Source organism: Cyrtonyx montezumae, unplaced genomic scaffold, assembly GCF_038088225.1.
Source record: "Cyrtonyx montezumae isolate F1298 unplaced genomic scaffold, pur_monq_1.0 scaffold_3, whole genome shotgun sequence".
Lineage (NCBI taxonomy): Eukaryota > Metazoa > Chordata > Aves > Galliformes > Odontophoridae > Cyrtonyx > Cyrtonyx montezumae.
Genome location: NW_027072034.1, coordinates 96,233,541 through 96,253,262, shown reverse-complemented (window position 1 = coordinate 96,253,262; position 19,722 = coordinate 96,233,541). Strand labels below are relative to the sequence as shown.

Genomic DNA, 19,722 nt, shown 5'->3' with positions numbered 1-19,722 from the left:
CAGACTTAGGAAGAACCTGACTTCACATAAATATTTTGTAGAGCCAACTACCAATCTCTGAAGAGATGCAACTGAACTAAATTCGTGCTCTTTTCCTTATGATGCACTGGACAGTTTCAATCTTTATCTTCTCAAGGGCTAAAAATTCATTCTTCCAAATTAAAGCAAAAATTGTCATGCTTTTCCAAGCTTTATAAGCTGAAAAAATCACTCTGCATATCACAAGATGTCATAAACTCATAATAACCACACAATGTTTCCTAAACATTGCTGTTTATTTTGCAAATGAAGAAAAAAAATATGTACTTCTGTCAGAAAAGAACATATGACGAAGTTTGTTTTTACTTTGTTCCTACTTGTTTATAGTCAAGAACTTACTTTGCACTCCCTAAACCTTGAGCTACAGAGCAGCGTACACCAAGAATCAATGAAATCCCATCTACAGGGAACTGCTTTTATTTTTTGTCATCACACCCTCTGCTGGTGATTTTCTACTCCAGTAGGAAAGTTAAAATAGAGAAATGCTTGTGTTTACAAGCAATGTAGAGAATTAATGGCTTTCTTCAGGGTCCTGCTGCTAAAGATCCAGCATCTACATCCTAAGCCACTTAAGAGATTTTACAGTACATTCAATTTGTCACAACGGCCTGAATGCCGTTAAACAGCTGGAATAAATTTGGTGTGACTGCTAGTGCATGTGTTCCACTTCAATCTAATCCAAATATCCAGTCCATGCTCTGAGCAATTGCTCCATTTCGCGAGTGAGAACAACATTTAAATAGGTGATAACAATTTCGTTAAAAACAGCAGACTTCTGGTCTAAGCCCCACCGACACCATTAGTGACATATTTTCTGGCTTTGATTCCCTTCCAGGATCTTTGCTCTTCATTGTTGTTCTGCCCTGGAAGTAATTCCACTCAAACAAGGATGCATAAAGAAGAACACTCATCTACCCTGCTCATCATTTCCTCAGGTTCGCTGGATCTCAGCAACAGTATGAATAGATCCTGAGACACCTTCACAATAAACTGACGAAGGGAAGTGCCATCTGTGCAAATGATGCAGAAAAACATATACACAATTTAATTAATTTGCTCTGCCACACACTGCTGTACTTTGTTCATATGGTCATGCTTTTAGTATCACAGCCTAAATCATAACATTATTTAGTCTTTTGTAAGATTAGAAAAAGAGAGGGGAATAATCCAAGCAGATCTCGCATTTGGCTCTACGTTTGGGGACTGCTCAGCACAAAGGCTCTTTATGGCTCTGCACAGCATGCAATGCACTGAGCTGGAGGGGACCCACGAGGTACACAACCCAGTTCTGCAGCCCCATGTCCCCCCCCGCAACAACCGCACCTGCGTTTCGCTTCCTCAAGCTTTCCCTGAGCTCCTTCCTAAACAAAGAGCTTTTCAGGCATCAAGAAGTCAAAACCTGGCCACATGAACCATATCAAATCCTATTTCTGATAACTAAATTCCATTTAATCTACCCGTGATCCCTCAATTCCTGTAAATATTTTTCTTCTGATTAAGAAAGCACACCCACAAACCCCCTGCTTCTCCTTTCTGGGGAAGGCCGGGAGTACCCCGTGCCCAAGCCGCTCGCCCCCCAGCCTGGCTGTGCAGAAGCCACAAAGAGACAGACGGCAGTCCCTGCCGCCATCTTGGAACACCCCTTCACTCCCGCGCACCGCGGTGAGCACGCATGCGCGTAGCGGCCGTCCCCTCCCCGCTAGTCGCGGCGCCGGGTGCGGGCGTCGGCGCCGGGCATGGGCGGGCGGCGAGAGACCGTTGCTCGGTGTGACGCATGCGCGGTCGCACCGCCCGCCCCCACGGCTCGGCCGTGCCGTTCCATGGGACGCGCGCGGTTGTTTTCTCCCTGCAGCTGGCGGGAGGCGGAGGAGGAAGATGCCGGGGAAGTTGAAGGTCAAAATCGTGGCGGGGCGCCATTTGCCGGTGATGGACCGCGCTAGCGACTTGACCGACGCCTTTGTGGAGGTTTGCGGGAGAAGAGGGACGTCGGGGCGGGTGGGCGGACCCCGCCTCAGGCCCGCACCTGCCGCCGGCCCCGCGCCGCCTCGGGCCGCCTCCCCGCGGGGCGCCCCCTGCTGGCGGGGCGAGGCGCTGTCCTCAGCGGGGCAGGCGGCGCGCAGCCGCAGTGGGCCGCGTTCCGCTGCGCCGGTGGGAGAGGCGCGGGCACCCGCGCCCATGTGGGCTGTCTTTAAAACGGCTTCTGGGCTGCGCTCGGGCGTGACTGCGAGGTGACAGCCCCGGGCTGCCCGAGCGGCACCTTAGAAACGTGCTCGTTTCAGCCTCTGGCTGGGGGTTGTTAATGAGAGGCTCTTGCTAATATGTCAGCCTCGCGGAGACTGTTTCGGGATTCGGTAGATGCGTTGTAACAGAATGAAGCTGTCTTCGCAAGCGTTTTCAGGTCACTCGTATCTTTGAATATAGGAAATGCAGAGTGACTGTACAGGTCCTCTTTTATTGGTTTTAATTATATTTTCAGTTTGAACTTTGTGAGAAGCTAACGTTTTCAGACACAATTTTTATTGAGGATGTATCTGGTATAACTTACACACCCTTACACCAAAGCTATCAAATGCCAAAGCTTTTTCTCCTATTGTAGCTAACAGAACCGTATGAGCTGTTCATAGAATCACAGAACAGTTTGGGTGGAAGGGTCCTTAAAGTCTGCCAGTTCCAGCCCCCCTGCTGTGGGCAGGGCTGCCACTCATGACATCAGGCTGCCCAGGGCCTCATCCAACCTGGCCCTGAATATGATAGGGCACCCACGGCTTCTCTGGGCAGCAGTGCCGATGCCTCATTGCCCTCTGGGTAAAGAATTTCTTCCTGACATCCAGCCTAAATCTGCCTTCTTTTAGTTTAAACGGTTCTTAGGAGAGGATTGAAAAACGAGCTGATGAGAGGCTTTTGCTCAATGGCTCTGTACTTCCATCACAAATATCTCTAGAACAATTTCAGTGGCATTCCACAGATTAAAAAGTCATACTTTTAGGAAAGAAGTTGTTAAGAAATGGAATCCTGCACATGTGTGTGCCTGTGCTATAAATAGTCATTGAAGGTTGGCTCAGTACTGAGATTCCAGTAGGAAAATGGAATGTCATTCAAGAACTGTACACACTGAAAACTGCATATTCGTCTCCAGACAGGTTTGATGTGGTGCATCTAAACTTGGTTGACATTAGGCATTAAGTGCATTGCTTAGCGAGGCATGGCATTGGTAATAAAGTGAAAATCTATTTCTGACAGTTCTCAGTGGAAGTGAAATTGTACATGGTAAATTAAGAATTAGTAATTCAGTGTTTAACTTCAGAAATCTCATCGGTAAGTTCAGCTTACAGAGAGATTTTCTTAGGGTTTTTAATTTGAATAGGCAGACTACAACACTTCTTGTGTATGAAGATGGGAAGCAGAGTAGGAAGTGCTGAATGTTGGGCTCTCCTCTCCTGCTGGTTCCTTGTTTCCAGCCCTGCACTTTCTTTCCCTACCACCCCTACCTACAGTGTGAGTAGCTTTGTAGCAAGGCATATATAGAAATGCATCTGGCTAAACGCTAGCTCAACAAAAGAAGAAAAGGGCAATATTTTCAGCATTATCAGTTTGCTTGGCTGGGTTGATTAAGACTCAGCTTCAAGAATGTCTTGGCACAAATAAGGCTGAAGAAATTTGTAGATGAGGCCTTGCTTTCAGAGCCAATACGTGGGAAAAAAGTTCAGTCTGGGAAGTACCCTTTTCACATGTGGAGCAGGTGTGGCTGTGGGCAGAACTTGTCAGAATGAGCTTAAAACTGTCATTTTGTTTTTCAGCTTGAGGTTGCCTTTACAAAACTTCTTTGTTTGAATAAAAATGGCAAGTGGAAAAAGTATTAGAGTGCTAATTAATTGCTAGCATTTAATTTCCTTCTTATGCATTGAAATATAAATCGAGAATTAGAAAAGAAAATGATGATGAAAGACTTCAAAGTGGTTACTTATTTCAGGTTATACATAATTAGGATTTAGTCAGCACGTGTGGTCTGGAACAAATTAGCGCAGCTTCTTCTGCAGCTGCACTGCTAAATTTGTACAAAGGATAGCAGTCCAGGAGATTACCTCTCCTAGCTTTAATGATCTGGCTGGAATACTGGCAAAATTTCCTTAGAGCTTCCGAGGCTCCCAGGGAGCCCATTTGCTCCCAAGATAACATGTAAAATTAGGCTGGGTGGAGCTCTTTGCTGCTGCATGTTGGCAGCCTTTGCATAAAGTAGCTCTGCTAAACCATTGTCATTATCTCTATTATCATGCTTTGTGTGATGAATACACCATCCAAATAGGTGTGCTGTTTTCTATACGCTTTTAGTCTGAACCCATGTTTCGATAGCTAGGTTTTTATTTTTATACTCTAACACTGCTTTGCCTTGTGCTTTCGTACCACTCCAACTTTCAAAGCTTACTTTGAAAATAGGATGTTTTCCAAAAGCATGATTGTTTCTTGAATCAAGTCAGTGCATAAGTCAGTTGTCAGATGTGTGGTATGAGTTGAAGTACTAATTATTTTGAGAGGTACCGTTCACAGTGCGTAGTGATTTGGAGTGAAAGCTGCAGTGAAATAACACCTCTTGCATTATGCAGTGTGGCTTCTTGGTGCAAAGGCCATCGCAGAAATTCTGTTTGTGACGTGGTCCTGAAATAGATTCCTGCGGGGCCAAATAGACGTTCCTGAAATACGCACCTCTAACTGCTTATCAGCCTTAATCAATGGAAGTATGTAGAATGTTTAATCTTTGTTAACAGAAGATTAGAGGAGATATATAGTTCCCTCTGTCCTTGTTGCTGATGCGCTTTCTGGAGTTTTCTCTAACAAGGGAGGGCTAGAAACTGTGAAGGTGCTTGTCCTTGCTGCTTTGGATTCAGGGATATGTGTCTGGCATAGAAAACTGCAGGTCATTTGTCAAGACAGTGTGTTTTAAGAAATAAGTTCACTACATTTGGCTCTATATTTCATTTTGAATCCTAGAGAGAACAGTACTGAAGCATGAACTATCAGTTTATATAGAATAGTTTTGCTTAAAACGTTTCTAAACAAAGGCAACAAATTGCCGAGACTGTATACTGTGTGACCACGAGAAGGTAGCATGAAGTGATATTTTAACTCTGAAGTGACTGAGAAGAAAAGGAAATGATGGGAAAGAGAAGTTAATTGCACGTGTTGGTGATACATGTAAGATTACTTACTAATAATGTACACTGGTTCAAAAAAGGAACTCTCCTTGAAAAGAATGTGTTGATATTATTAAAATACGTATTTGAACTTATTTCCGTGTATAGATTTGATGAGTAACTCACTTTCTAAATATATCCATTAATGTTTATTTTTAATAATGTTTGTATTTTTAGGTAAAATTTGGGAATACAACATTTAAGACGGATGTATATCCAAAATCACTTAATCCTCAGTGGAATTCTGAATGGTTTAAATTTGAAGTAAGTATTTCCTAAGTATTTGCCTGTGTCTACATGGATACCTTTGATGAAATAATATCACTTCAGGCAGAAAAATGTTTTGGGCAGTGAAGCTAATTCTGGTTAAGCACATATGAAACCATTCAGTAAATCTGTTTATGGTCAGACCGTATTTGCCAGTGGCATCTCCTTGGCTTTTTTTTTTAAATTGTTTGCAAAGATAAAAACTCGCCAGATGAGATCCAACTGAAATGTTATGGCAGAGGTAAAAGCTTTATCCATGGGGCTTTCAGATATGGGTCTGCTCCTTTTTTTTCTATTTCTTCTATCTTTTTTTTTTTTGAGTAATTTTGAGTAAAGAAAGTTAACTGGGCTGTTAATTTGGCTGGAGAAAGTAATACACTTGAAAAAGAAAATAAAGAATTTATAAAAGAAAATTAAAAAATAAAGTGTTTGCACAATAATTGCTTGATGCTTTCTTTCTCACTTTGTTATGTAATAATGAGGACACTCAGCATTTTCCTGTAATTGCTTGTTCCTTTCAAGAATCTGATTAGTTCATTTTAATGAACTGAATACAGAAGTACCATAGGTGTCCTTTGGCGTTCTGCCCTGAGCTACTGTTTTTGTATTTGTTTTGTTACTGCCATTCTGTTACCCTTAAAAAAATAGTGTAATGGTTTGTAGAATTAATTAATTGTTGAAATATTTGAATATATAGTACTGGTTTGCTTGTAGTGTTCTAAGATAATATCCCAATATAAACATGTAGTGAGTGACAGTACAGTAACATTAGAACAAATATAAACCAGTAAGTTTAGGCAACTTATTAATTGATGTGAAGTCCTTGTTGAAATACATCTCATAATTACAGTTTTTGCTCATTAAGAAAGCAGTACGATGATGTTGAAGTTCACTCAGTTCTCTTAGTATGCTTATCTTTAATTATTCAGTTCCTCAGGTCTTTTTTTTTTTTTTGTAAGGGGAAATAATTAGCTGAACTGTATGGAGGGTTAACTCTCTTAGTACAGAAGGAATTAAAATTTTAGACAATTTTAGAAGTCTTAATAAATTTTACCTTTTTGCATGCAAAGATGGATTTTGGAAGGAAAACAGACAAACACTGAAAAAATAAATAAATCAGAATTCCACATTTCATTCAAAGAGTGGAAAAACACTAACTGCTTAAGAGATCGTGAGTGTGTGCATGTGTGTGTAGTTTGGTCTTTTAGCAACACCATGTTGTGATTCTCCAGACACTTACATGAGTTTTCCCATTACGTTTCGCAGAGCTGGTCCTTACTTCGTGGTGTGCAGCACAAAAAGCAGTAGAATCTTGTATCTCCTAAAAAATAGCCTGTGTGCCTGAGGATGGATGATTGCATTCATTTAGGAAAGTGCATGTCTGAAATTACTTAATTTTTGCTATGAGTTGTATGAAGTATTTTGTATTCTTTTAAGCCACAGGTTAGTGTTGAAGCATGAGAGTGTAACTTCAGTGTCATAATCCTCTGAGGCTCTTACGTTAAATTTTCATGTTTTATTATGAAAAGTATATATATTATGGGGATGGGTAGATACTGTGACTTAAAATAATGTGGAATTTTAAAATGTGCAATTGATGTAATCTTTTTTTCTGTACTTCTCCCGGTGCTAACTCTCGTTTCAGGATTTCCACGTTTTGTGAAGGGCAAAGTAAAAAAATAATGTGCTGTTTAGATCCAGGAAATAGAAAATTTATCTATGTCATGTATCTGTATGTAACTGACTCACCTGTTACTGTGCTTGTTTTTCTAGGAGTGTTCCCCTGCTTTCTATTTATTTATTTATTTTTGACATATTCAAATTCCATGTCAATATTTGTTTCCAGGTGGACGATGAAGAGCTGCAAGACGAGCCCCTTCAGATCACAGTTCTTGATCATGATACCTACAGTGCTAATGATGCTATTGGCAAAGTATACATTGATATTGATCCTTTGCTTTATAGTGAAGCAGCTACAGTTATTTCAGGATGGTTTCCAATTTACGATACCATCCACGGTAAGATTTGCTAATTGAAAACAGTGTTTTACAGTGTTCCTTGCTGTAAGCAGCCTTCAGAAATGTGTAATAATTTTAGCCTCAGGAGCTGGGAAGTTCCAGTTTTGGTACTTTTATCTGGTCTTCAGTGAGTTAAGAATGCTATCTGAAAATCAGTGACAAAGTACTTCTGAAAATTTTTCATATTTTATAGCAATAATGATTCATATGTGAAAGATGTCTAATATTTCTGCCATAAGAAAGTCTAAACTTCTGTGCCGGAATCTGAGAGATTGGCAGGATCTTGAGGCGAGACTTGGAGAATTGGCAGAATGCCTTCCGTAAAAATTGTGACAAGTGGAAAACATCTTCTCATAGTATTTAAAATAGTTACTGGAAATAGTCACTGGAAAAATCAGTTAAAAAAAAACAACAAACTTAAGCATACTTATTCAATTACTTTGTGTTTACTAAAAGAATATATTTTTGCTGAAGTTACTTAGGGTGTGCCTTCCTGGGGTGTTGGATAAGCTTCATTTGAGATGGAAGGGATGAATATGACAAACATAAAATGCAAGGTGAAGCTCTGCTTTGCCATCAGCAGTCCTGGGTTGTGCTATTCAGAATATCTTGAGAGTGCAAGAAAATGATGACGGTAATGATACTTTTACCTTAGATTTTAAGGAAGCAGGGCTTTAATCCCAGAAAGTTAAGGCCCATTTACAGCAAGTTGTCTTCTTGAATACCTTACTACCAAACATCTGTGTGGTGATTATTACTGTCATAGTTTATTATACAGTGGGAATTAAATGACTATTTTAAAAGCTAATTGTATCTATGGTGAAAAGCATTCGTAGTATTTACTGGATGATCATTATAGCCAATGATAATTTTTTTCTTTTTACATTTCTGAGTTATAGTGAGAAAGGTTCTTAAGGAATATTGCATGTTTCACTTTTTTGAAATTCTGCTCACATTTGCTTATTGGACACTTTCTTCTGAACTGTTGTCTCAAGATGTGTGTAATTTGTATGTCAGGGAGAATTAGTCTTCCCTGTGTTTTCTAGTTGTGTTGGTTTTTCACAGCTCTTTCTTCTACTTGGCAGACATTAATTAATGGTTTCTTAAAAGAAAACAGACATTTCTTTATATTTATTTAATGTATTTTTATTGCTCCATCCGTGAGTGTGATGCATTTCCTGTTACAGCAAATGAAGGCTTCTTTCTATTGGCATTTGGGAAGATAATTCTGGGTGACTTTACTGCAGTAATGTCATTCAGTCTGTGAACTTAATTCCTCTGTCTGAGTTGGATATTTCTGAGATAAAGGCTTCTGAAGTCACTAGAGATCAGCTTCGTCAAGAAGTTTAGTCCTCAATGTGTCAGAATCCATAATGGTGTGATGTGAAAGGATTTGGTTAGTGGATGCAGGAAAAGGAGCAAGCTCAAAATAGGAGCAGAAAAGTCTAAAAAGGAATAGCTGTGTTCTAAAGAAATCCAGCCCTATTAATAAGATTTAGCTGTAGCTGAAAGATTGAGTTTTACCTCAAAAATGTGTAATACCTTATTTTATAAATTTATTGTCAAAATATTTTACATTGCCTGCTTTCTGGTTTTGAGAACTGTATCTTTTCTCATTGTACTGACTTCAGTTTTACCGTGATCTTGCTACTGTTCGAGGGAGAAAATGTAAAATGCTCTGAACAACACAAAAAAAACCCTTTTGATGTGGACAAGGCTGTAGTTTTGAGGTATCTGTAATCCAAAGTAGTCCTACTTTTTGTGCTGAGCATGTCCTGGAGCAATATCACAGAACTTAACTGATTTTGTGCCTTTCTGGCACCGATATTCGTAGCAGCCCAAGGGAACAGAGGCAGCATTTGCTCCCTGCAGCTGAGGCCACACTATAGCAGAAAGCTGATGGCTTCTCTTCCCAGTTCCACCTTCTAAAATCCTGTTTGGTGCATTTGTTTGATGATTGTTTGATGATTGTTGCTTGTGAGGCTTCGGCCTCAAAGCCTAGGGAGAACTAGCAGCTTCCTCTGAGAGGGCATCTCTATGGCAGGCTGGAGAAGCGAGATGTCGTCCTGCTCCTCTGGCCCAGGCTAGAAGTGAAATGTTAGCAGTCAGTTGAACCAGGCAGTTTTATTAGGATTGTGCTGTGTTCTCTGCAGAAAAACGGACTCAGTGGTAATAGAAGGTGCATCAGTTAGTGAGATTATGGAACAGCTAGTTCTGTATTGCTTTCTGATAACATTTCACATTTTCGTTTTTCTTTTCTGATAGGTATACGTGGGGAGATTAATGTGGTGGTGAAAGTAGACCTCTTCAATGATTTAAACAGATTCAGGCAATCATCATGTGGAGTGAAGTTTTTTTGCAGTAAGTAAAGGAAATAAAAGAAGAAAGCCAAAGGTGTTTTTTTTGTTTTCTTAACTGCCTCTGTTTCCTTCCTCTTGCCAGTTCATTACATAAACCTACTGTGGATTACACTGACTGCAGTAGTAAATGCAGAAAATGTATTTAGTTTGCTTCTTTGTATTTTTAACATTTTCACTTGCATATAAATTTGCAGGCAGTTGAGGTAGTTTTTTCTCTCGCCCCATCTTTCTGGTCATTATGTTACTTTGGGTGAATATTCTGTTACAGAGGCACAAAATCAAAGAGGTTTCAGAATGGTACATGTTGTAGCAGGGTTGTAACTGGTACACTGGACAGTTGTTGGTCTTCCAGCATCAGAACAAAATTGCTTTGGAATGTCCACATTCTAACAGATGAAGCTGTCTGATGTAGGAGATAAAGCTCAACAGAAAAAAAAAATGTGTGGACTAGATTCTGGAATCATTTACATCAGTATCTAGATTTAATTTTCTTTTTTTCTTTGAATTCCTTTCTCTTAGACTCATACTTTGCATTTTTTTTTATATTTCTTCAACAGCTACATCTATTCCAAAGTGTTACAGAGCTGTAATAATTCATGGATTTGTGGAAGAACTGGTAGTTAATGAAGACCCAGAATACCAGTGGATAGACCGAATACGTACACCAAGGGCATCAAATGAGGCTAGACAAAGACTCATTTCTCTAATGTCAGGTATTAAACATGTATGCTGTAATGATTTGTAAAAGAAGTCATCATTCAAATTAGTGGCTTAGTTTTGAGACAAGATTGTATTATAAATTTTGATATTAGAAGTTTATTTCTTCAGTTCACATCGTAGTGCAATCATTGGTGACAATGTCTGAAAAATCCTGAGGAATTCTGTAACTTTTCTGAGCATGGCTGCTTACTTCTGCAGTCAGAATTGACATCATTCTGTGACGTGTGATGAGTCTTACAGTCACAGGGGTTTTCAGTCCTCGTGTACAGTGCTTTGTTTGCAGTAGTAGTGTATTTGGTATCCTGTTTTGCTTACTTTATCTCATACACTGTTTTTTAGATGAAGTTGACAAGTAATATAAAATAAAAAAGAACTGAAAGTATCAATAAGGTTAAATTAAATAGGTTTTGATTACAAAAATGATGGATTTTAACATGGATTTCAAAGGTGTTGCTTTAGATTGAACTGTATGAAGGAATATCTATAAACTTTTGTGTGTTCCAACACACATCCATTTCTTTGTCCCTAAATAAACAAAAAAGGGAATAGCCAGTGAGAAGATAAATACATTAATTATGAAATAACAAGCTGTAGTTGCAAATAGAATAGCTTTAGGGGAAAAGAGCAAAAGCTAATGAAACATTGTGCTGTGTTACAGGAAGCAGAGGTTGTGATTATTGTAGTTATGTAAAATCAGACCAGTACCTGTTTTATTGATCTGCAGTTCCAAAAACAGAGAGGAAAAAAGCCACGAAAGAAAATAGGAAAAGTTCACTGCAGTTACATATGAACTTTTCACCTTTTGTGTTGTAGGTGAGCTGCAAAGGAAGATTGGCTTGAAAGTCCTTGAAATGAGAGGAAATGCTGTTGTTGGTTACTTGCAATGTTTTGATTTGGAGGGAGAATCTGGACTGGTAGTACGAGCCATAGGAACAGCCTGCACTTTGGATAAATTAAGTAGCACATCAGCATTTTTACCTGCATGTAACTCTCCATCCAAAGAAATGAAGGAGTAAGTATGAATCACTAGCTTTTAGAGGAACAAATTTCATTTCTTTTCATAGTCATTCAGTTTTACATAACAGGTGTGATTTATTCCCCACCCTCCCCTCCCCAGATCTGTTTTCTTTTACAGTTTTTATGGTCTGGAACTCAGTTTTATATTCTACAGTTCTGAAATGAAATGGATTACTTATTTCTTTAGAGGCTGGGGTGGCATTGTGGCTTTTTTTGCATTTCTATTTCTAGCGAAAATATTATCCTTGGTCTGGGATTCTCCAGTTTCCCAATGAATAATTAGTTTTGCAGTGACTTTGTGTTGGTACAGCACATGTTTCTGTGAGGACTCAATGGTATGCCTTGTGTAAGAATTTCCAATTGGAATACAGTCTTACTTGAGTGGCTATGCTGAGCGTGTAGAAGGGTTTGCATAGTTCAGTCAGTGGTTTAGAGAATGACCCTAAAGCAGGCTCTTCTTTTCTTACGCCCTTTGCTTTTTACTGTTGCAAAACAGGTTGGGGTAAAGTATACTTGCAGAGGATACTCTTTATGATGAGAAAAACAAAACAGATCAAGAAATTCTGCAGCGCTAAAGGCAGTGTGCTTGCAAATTTTTAATGTGCAAAGAAGTTACTAGGTAAATACTTGCAGTCTCTAAATTGTTGTTTGGGTAAATTAGTTACTTTCTGTTTGATAGAGTCATCCAGTTTGTAGAAGGAGAAAAACAGCAGTAGAAAGTCTACTACTTCCATTATATTTCCAGGTGTCTTTATTAACTTGCTGTTACATTATTGCGCTAGAAACCAGACACTTTTTAGGAAGCTGTGTGCTCTGACTTCTCAAAAGTAGTTTTTCTTTTTCAAGTCCTAGCTTGTTTAACTTGTCTTCATTTTAAAACGTTGCCATCAAAAGAGCTTCTGGATGCACTGCAGCATGAAATAACAGTGATGATTTAAAATGAACAGAGAAAAAAAAAAACTGGACCTGGCAACCACCATCTTAAAAGGCTTTTGTAGGTTAGTCTGGAGTGAAAGGTGGAAATTTCATCCCTCAAATAATCCACGTTTAGCAGCTTGGTGGTACATATTGACAAAATCACTGTTCCTCAGTCCAAAAAGTGAGAATGTTTCTCAAAGCCAGCAAAGTCAACTAATGCCTCTTATTATTGGCTTTACTAACTTGATGTGCTGTTGCCAAAAATCGATTTATGATCGTAAGCTAGTACTTAAGCTGTTCCTTTCTCTCTTTATTTCATCTGGACTCTTGCATGCTAGGAATTAAAATTCTTAGTCCGCTTAAAATAAGAGATCTCCTCTAGCTAAACTTCCCTGAAATCATTTATAACATAACTTTGCAACCTGTTTGTATGTATTGTTTTCTTTTCTTCCACCTTGGCTGCAAATTCTCTCAGGTCTCCGCTGGTTCATCCTCCAAGCCATGGATGCCGCTCGACTCACAACAGCCCAATTCACACTGCTACTGGCTCACGACTTACTCAGAACTTCTCTGTGTCTGTTCCCACTCTCATCTACACTGGTACGAGACTGCTCAGACTCAAGAGCTGGGGAGAGGCAGGCCACAAGGCACAGTGGTCGCAAAGTGCAGGCAGGCAGGCAGTGTAGGCAGGTACCACCCATCTTTTCTCCCTCATTTTCTCATGGAGAAACCTGTTGTCAGTGAAGAGCTCTCTGTGCAGCTGCTGAAACAAAGGCTATAGTTTCTTGAAAGTGCATCAGTCTCTTCCACAAAGCCACACTCTTTGTTTCTCTTTAATAAACTCGTTTTTTGAAGAAATTAAGTAAAAATAAGTTGATACATCTGAGTAACATTCACTGCGTTACAGTGCTTGGGGGAAGCCGTGTTTTGATTGGAGTTCATAATTGCTTTCGGGCATAATTCAGATATTTAATACTTGGTTTTAAAATGGTTATATGAAGGGTATGTGCCTTTTGTGGAAGAGACAACTTTGGAAAGCAGGTAAGTCAATCTGTGCATACGTGAACTGTTTGTCAATATAGCTGTTCCCATAAGGATTCTCCTCTTTGCTCTGTTTTTAGCTGTGGCATGCTGTTGATGCTATAGGATAAGGAAACATTATTTTTTTTTCCTTAAATTGTATATGTGTGTATATACATAAATGTACAGATATGTATAAACACAAATATAACATGAAATCATTTTTTCTGTATTAAACTAACTCAAATGTTGTGTATATGACTAGATTTTTAAGCCATGAACTGATTTCAGTCTTTTCTTTTGCATATATATATTTTTTTGGTCCCATCTCATGCCTTTCATTTGGCTTAATTGTTTCATTGTAGATTATCAGCATCTATCTGTAGAGTGCTGAATGGTTAAACAGCATTTGCCTTTGGCCTCATCCCCAGTCTCGCACCTAAGGAATAGCTGCTGGCCCTGCCCCAACCCCATCCTGGTGTTTGGATCATGCTGCTGTCAGCCAGGTCCTTTGGCACAGGATTACTGAATGTGTTTCCACCTTCTTCTGGCAGGATTCCCTTCAATGAAGATCCCAATCCCAATACTCATTCATCAGGACCCTCCACCCCTCTGAAAAACCAAACCTATTCCTTTTCACCTTCCAAGTCCTACAGTCGACAGTCCTCTTCTTCTGACACAGATTTGAGTTTGACACCCAAAACTGGTAAGGCACTTCCACCCACTTTTTCTTTAATTTGTGTTTCTCTTTTTATATTTTCATTCAACCTCTTTTTGTTTTTTGGCATTTAAGTTATCAAAATTATGTTGAAATTGGAGACTTCAGGTAGCACTTTTGTGCTCATGAAGGATTTCTGTAGGCTGAAGATTTAAATCCTGCCTTGTGTTTCCACTAATGTAATAATATTAAAATTAGATTTTTAACATAACTATATTCAGTCCTAAATAAAATATCACACGGCCTTAAGGGTGTCCGAAGTAACTGCCTTTTTCTTATTTCCTCCATTTCATACTACACACAGATCATGGGAGCACATTTCTCAGCATAATCTGTTAAGAGGCAGTATTCTTACTAAAGCTGTAATTTTCTAGCATTATGTATTGTGCTGTAGGTGTACTGTTGTATACATATCTCTGTGCCTATTTAACTCCCTCTTGGAAATGCCATACTAGAAGTCGTGCAACTGCTGCCTATTAAATTTTCCTGGCATATGGGAATTACATACACAGTCTACTTTTTGAAAGTAACCTAAATGGTACTCCAGTCATCTAAAAACATTTTTCTTCCTTTGTTGTTCTGTCAAAATTTCTTCAGCTTGTTTCCTTCTTCCCTTCTTTTTAGTCTGTGGTTACAATCATGGCAATAACAATGTCAGCGCAGCTCAAAGAATTATAGTGTTTATTATTATGCGGCCAGTGCCCTGAGTTTTACCAGTGTAGTGCTAAATATGTTGCAGAATTGTTTGTATAAGCTTGATTCTTTTTAAAATGGGGTTTTAAATTGTGGTATTTGGAGCTCAGAACATTCTTGTTTCCATCTAATCATGACAATTTTTTAAGTATATTAGAATAGTTGACTCAGCTTTACCTGATAGCATCCCTTCCAAGAACCTTTCAGTTATTTTCCCAAGTAGATAAATTTAATACTGCATTCACGTGCTTTTATGTTAAATGTTTTACCTAGTTTATTCACCAAATTTCTGTTGAAAAATATTGCAGATAAGGAACCTTTCTTAATTCTGTCATATCCATCTTGTTCAAAAAGCAAACAAACAAACACAGCCAACCACCCAAAACAAAGAAACAACAACAAAAAAAAAACAAAACAAAGAAACAACAAAGACAAAGCCAAAAACCCCACATTACTACTTCATTTTTTCATCCTTTTGTGTACGTGATGACTATTGTGTTTGTTTTATGGAATATTTGAAAATGTGTTGGTTGTGATCACGTTTTCATGGTAAGGACCCTGTAGTGTAAAGGTTAAAATGAAATGGCAGTGATTGTATCTGTAGGTATAAATATTCTGGATTTATGATGGTGGCAGCTCACTGTGAATTTGCCAAGTTTTTGAAGTGGCAGCCTTAACTTGTTTACTGGCAATGTTATGTAGGTGGATGGGCCCTTTCTTTTGGTTCATACGTTCATGATTAAACCAGATTGTATCATTGCCACCTTTTGGGAATTTTGAAGTACGTAGAGAAAGCAGATCTATGTTTTACCTGTTTTTTTAGTATCAAATTTAACAGTGAGTGTACTTCCGCTTGCTAGCACTTTTTATCAGCTTTTAACTGCTGCTGAAACTTGTCATAAGATTTACCAAATGCATTTAAAAATTCTCTATCTGGGTGTTACTTACTGAATTTTGAATCTCAGTAGCTTAAAGAACATCTCTCAGTAATTTGTGTTACCAGTTATACAGTGATGTGCAAAAGATGTTTTCAAAACGTACTGAATTCAATATGTCACTTCTAACAATCCACTGTACGTGATAGGATATCTATTTTCCTTTCCAAGAACTGTTGGAATGTTATTGGAATATTTCTGTGTGAAAGTTAGTGAGGTTAGTACTAAAACAGATATCCACTGCTCTATTGACACGGCCTATTAAACATAAAATTTGAGGTGGCAGATTGACTGATGTGAACAATGAAGTATTTCCTTGTTTTTCTGCAGTACACTATAGTCTTTTATTTCTCAGTCAGGTAGCTGGTACATTTACATGCTTGAGATGGAGACTGACCTGGAAAAAGAGTGCAGATACCACAATTTCTCAGTGTGAATAATTAAACGGGGTAGATGGAAACTTGGATCTGCTTAAGTGTCCAGTTTTCAGTAGCTCCAGATCAGGAGATTACTATACTAATATCTTAGAGAAAACACAGCTGTGATTGAATTATATATTCTGGTCTGTATATACCCTAAATAGAAGGGGGACTTTCTCAGTTCTGAGAAGGCTCGTATTGGTTTGGAACTGGATTTCTTCTTTACGTAGTGATCTATTTTATACCACTGCAAACTAATAGAAATATTAGGCTGACGAAAAGCATTGCATATTTTAACCAGATAGTCTTGCTTGATGTGATATTTGGAGGAAATTGAAAAGGTGGGAACTCCTTTTCTTGTTGGCACCATAGAATTCAATGGGAATTAAGGTTCCAAAGAAATACACCAAAGTGATGAAAGTAATCTGTTTCTTAGCCCTTATTCCATAACACCCATCAAATTTTGGATATACTTTATTGGATTATCAAGGCTTTTTAATAGAACAGGATAATTTAAAAATAAAATTAATCAGTTCATGATTTTTGATAATGTGCTTCTCGTTCATATTGTGTAGCTGTACTGTCATTCCATTTCTTTGTATGTTGAGGAATAGTTTAGCAGTGAGTGTGGGTTCATTTGGAGGAAAAAAAATGCTTCATTTTGTTTTCTTCTTTCTGTTTCTTTAGTCATCTTCTGAATCTACATCTTTTTGTCTCTATTACTTTCCTCCACAGCACCTTCCCCCCAGGGACCTAGGATTTTCCTGTTTCCCAGCTCCCCTACACTCTCATGTGATTCCCCACATCTTAAAAAGTCCTGTCTCCTCCTCTCGGGGTCTAGCCTTTACCCTCTACACTCTAGCCATGTCAGCCCAGTTGTTCTGAGGAAAAGTGTTTCTTTCACTGAAGAGCTGCTTCTGGCTGCTTCTGGTAGGATCAATCTATTATGGCCTTTTAAACATTTTAAGAAATTGTTGTTGCTATTTGATACAGGGACATTTAACACACAGCCTTCTATAACCCGATGTTTTCGTTAGCCTCTGAAAACTGCTGGCTACATGACTACCCATACCATCTCTCACCTGTGCCCTAGAAGCTTGTAACAGCTTCAGAATTTCACGCCATGGAGGATTTGAAGCATGTAATTCACGCTAAAGAACTTCCTCGTTTCCCCTCTCAATTTCCTTTGGTAATTGGACTAAAGTAATTGACTTTATTTTTTCCCTTCTCATTCCCTTCAGCTTGTTGTTCCTCTGTTTTGCATGGAACAAGCACTTGCTCATTAATTCATTCATAATTTTTGGAATTAAGGCTATCAGATGACTATCAACTCTGCTCTTAATGCGCATCAGGCAAAGTCCATGCATACTTTTTATTTGTACTGCACTTTTTTCCATTCCATTGGCATGCATTTAAATTATACAGTTGATATTAGTGCCTTTTTTTTATATATATAATCTATTTCAATTAGTTTGTATTTTTTTTTGCCACTGTTGATGCTATGTTTGTCTGTATTTACTATTGTATAGTCCCTGAGAATGATATTTAGATCAACACCAAATAGTTGAAAGCAATTAAAACTTGTTTAATGGGACTATACAGATACTAATCTTATTGTTTCCTTATCCAAGAACAGCTAAAAATATTTGTTAGCAGTTACAATCTTTATGTAGTGTATATATAATACGTAGTATATACTTAGAGTATACATATTTAAATGGCAATGAGAGCCTGGTAATTTTTTGAAAATGTTAGAAATGAAGTTAATGTATATTAAGATCAGTATTTCTAGATCTCCCTGTATTTTCTTAGAGGAAGTAGCTACACTTTGATGTATACGTACAGTCTCATTTGTGTTTATTTGATGCTTAATGACAAGAGAAAGATACCGAGTGGGGAATTGTGTTTTAATTAGTTAGTATTACTGTAAAAGAGAATCTTGCCTTCACTCATAACCGTTTGTGCTGTAGTGTGTTTGTATTTCATCTTGCTCCTGACATGTCTTTTTGTTCTTTATCCTTTTTCTTAGTCCTTTCCTAAATTTAGGTGCATATTATTGCAGTGTCCTACTAGCACTGATGATTTTAGAGACGATAAATACCAGTGATAGCATATTTTTAGGCATGAAATATTGCCAAGAAAATCTGATTCACCAGTATTGTGTTTATTGTAGGAAAAACACAATCTTGGTACGTGCTTATTTTTTACTTTTTTTGATTTCTAACCGTAGAGCAAATGATATAGTCATACATATAACCTGCATCTCACAGTGCTCAGTTAAAGAATACTGTTCCTTGACAACAGATCCTTGTTGGCAAAAATGCTTAAGTATCTGATACATTTTGCAGCTCTTCAGAGAAGTTCCCAAATTAGGGACTGGAGGTGGAAGTGAAATATGCAGAAGAAGGAACAAGACAATTACACATGATATGCAAAATTAGAATTTATTTGTTATTTTTTATTTACCGATGATCTGCAGGTTATGTGTATGAAAATGTAGTAATCAGATAAGTGTGGCAGTTTGGAATGCTGAGCAGTATTACTAAATTTATCTGATGGAATCAAATGAGTGAATATCTCATGGCATTTAAATATAGCTGCCATATATTTCAGTTCAAAGGATTTGTAGTTATCGCTGCAATTTTCGTCTCACTCGTGCAATATGCAGCTACTGCTGAAATAGTGTTCAGTCACCTCCCACTGGTTAGGAAAGGTGATTTGGTTACTCTGAAACTCTGGAAGGCAGTTTTTTTTTTTTTTGCAAGCAGATAGGTGTAGCTTACTACAGAGGAATCTAGCAGAATTGTTCAACAGCATGATGTGAATGGTAAATTTGCAGCCCTTTTTAGGTAAGAACTCTGAAATTCTAATGATGTTGAAGCTTTCTGTGGCAAGAGTAAGAAGGAGATCTATACTGAAATTAAAGCTTTACATTGAACAAAAGACGTGAAAACCCAGATCTTCGAAGACATTGTATTTTGAAGCCTTTTTCATTCAGACTGACGTCAGGAGAAGGTCTTAGGTCAGACAATTTTTTTTATCCCAATCTATAGTGATTAAAAACACTCCTAGTCATTTTAAAAATAAATAAAAAAGCCCACCACCCTCCTACCCTGCCCCACTCACAGAATCCAAATGCTTAAACAGCAATGCTCAGCATTTTTTCTTGAAAATTTGAGGTAATAGTTTGTATGTTTTCAATCACAACTTGATAAGTTTTTAAATCAGAGTTTGATTACAAATGGTAATATGTTTTTATTTATTTTTTAAATGTCATTTGTACTGGTACTCTTTAGGAATGGGCAGTGGGAGTGCTGGAAAAGAAGGGGGGCCATTTAAAACTCTTTTAAGACAGCAGACTCAGTCAGCTCTGGAACAAAGGGTAAGGCATTTTATACTTACATTTCAG

At 38.2% G+C, this 19,722-nt stretch overlaps 1 protein-coding gene across 11 annotated transcripts in view; it reads left to right on the top strand.

Moving 5' to 3' along the window:
- Window positions 1-1,835: 1,835 nt before the first annotated feature.
- Window positions 1,836-19,722, top strand: part of C2CD5 (C2 calcium dependent domain containing 5) — a 62,071-nt gene continuing 44,184 nt past the window's right edge. For 5 of the 11 annotated variants that reach the window (XR_010622549.1, XR_010622548.1, XM_065742446.1 and 2 more), the window contains exons 1-9: window positions 1,842-2,004; window positions 5,406-5,492; window positions 7,342-7,513; window positions 9,779-9,874; window positions 10,431-10,586; window positions 11,407-11,605; window positions 14,103-14,254; window positions 17,049-17,243; window positions 19,610-19,695. Coding sequence is in view for 9 of the 11 variants with exons in the window: in XM_065742446.1 (XP_065598518.1) it covers window positions 1,915-2,004; window positions 5,406-5,492; window positions 7,342-7,513; window positions 9,779-9,874; window positions 10,431-10,586; window positions 11,407-11,605; window positions 14,103-14,254; window positions 17,049-17,243; window positions 19,610-19,695 (1,233 nt within the window). In the remaining 2 variants the exon portion in view is untranslated. Of the gene's footprint in view, window positions 2,005-5,405; window positions 5,493-7,341; window positions 7,514-9,778; window positions 9,875-10,430; window positions 10,587-11,406; window positions 11,606-13,003; window positions 13,129-14,102; window positions 14,255-17,048; window positions 17,244-19,609; window positions 19,696-19,722 lie in introns of all 11 variants that reach the window. The other 6 variants (XM_065742450.1, XM_065742449.1, XM_065742448.1 and 3 more) reach the window with 4 other exon arrangements.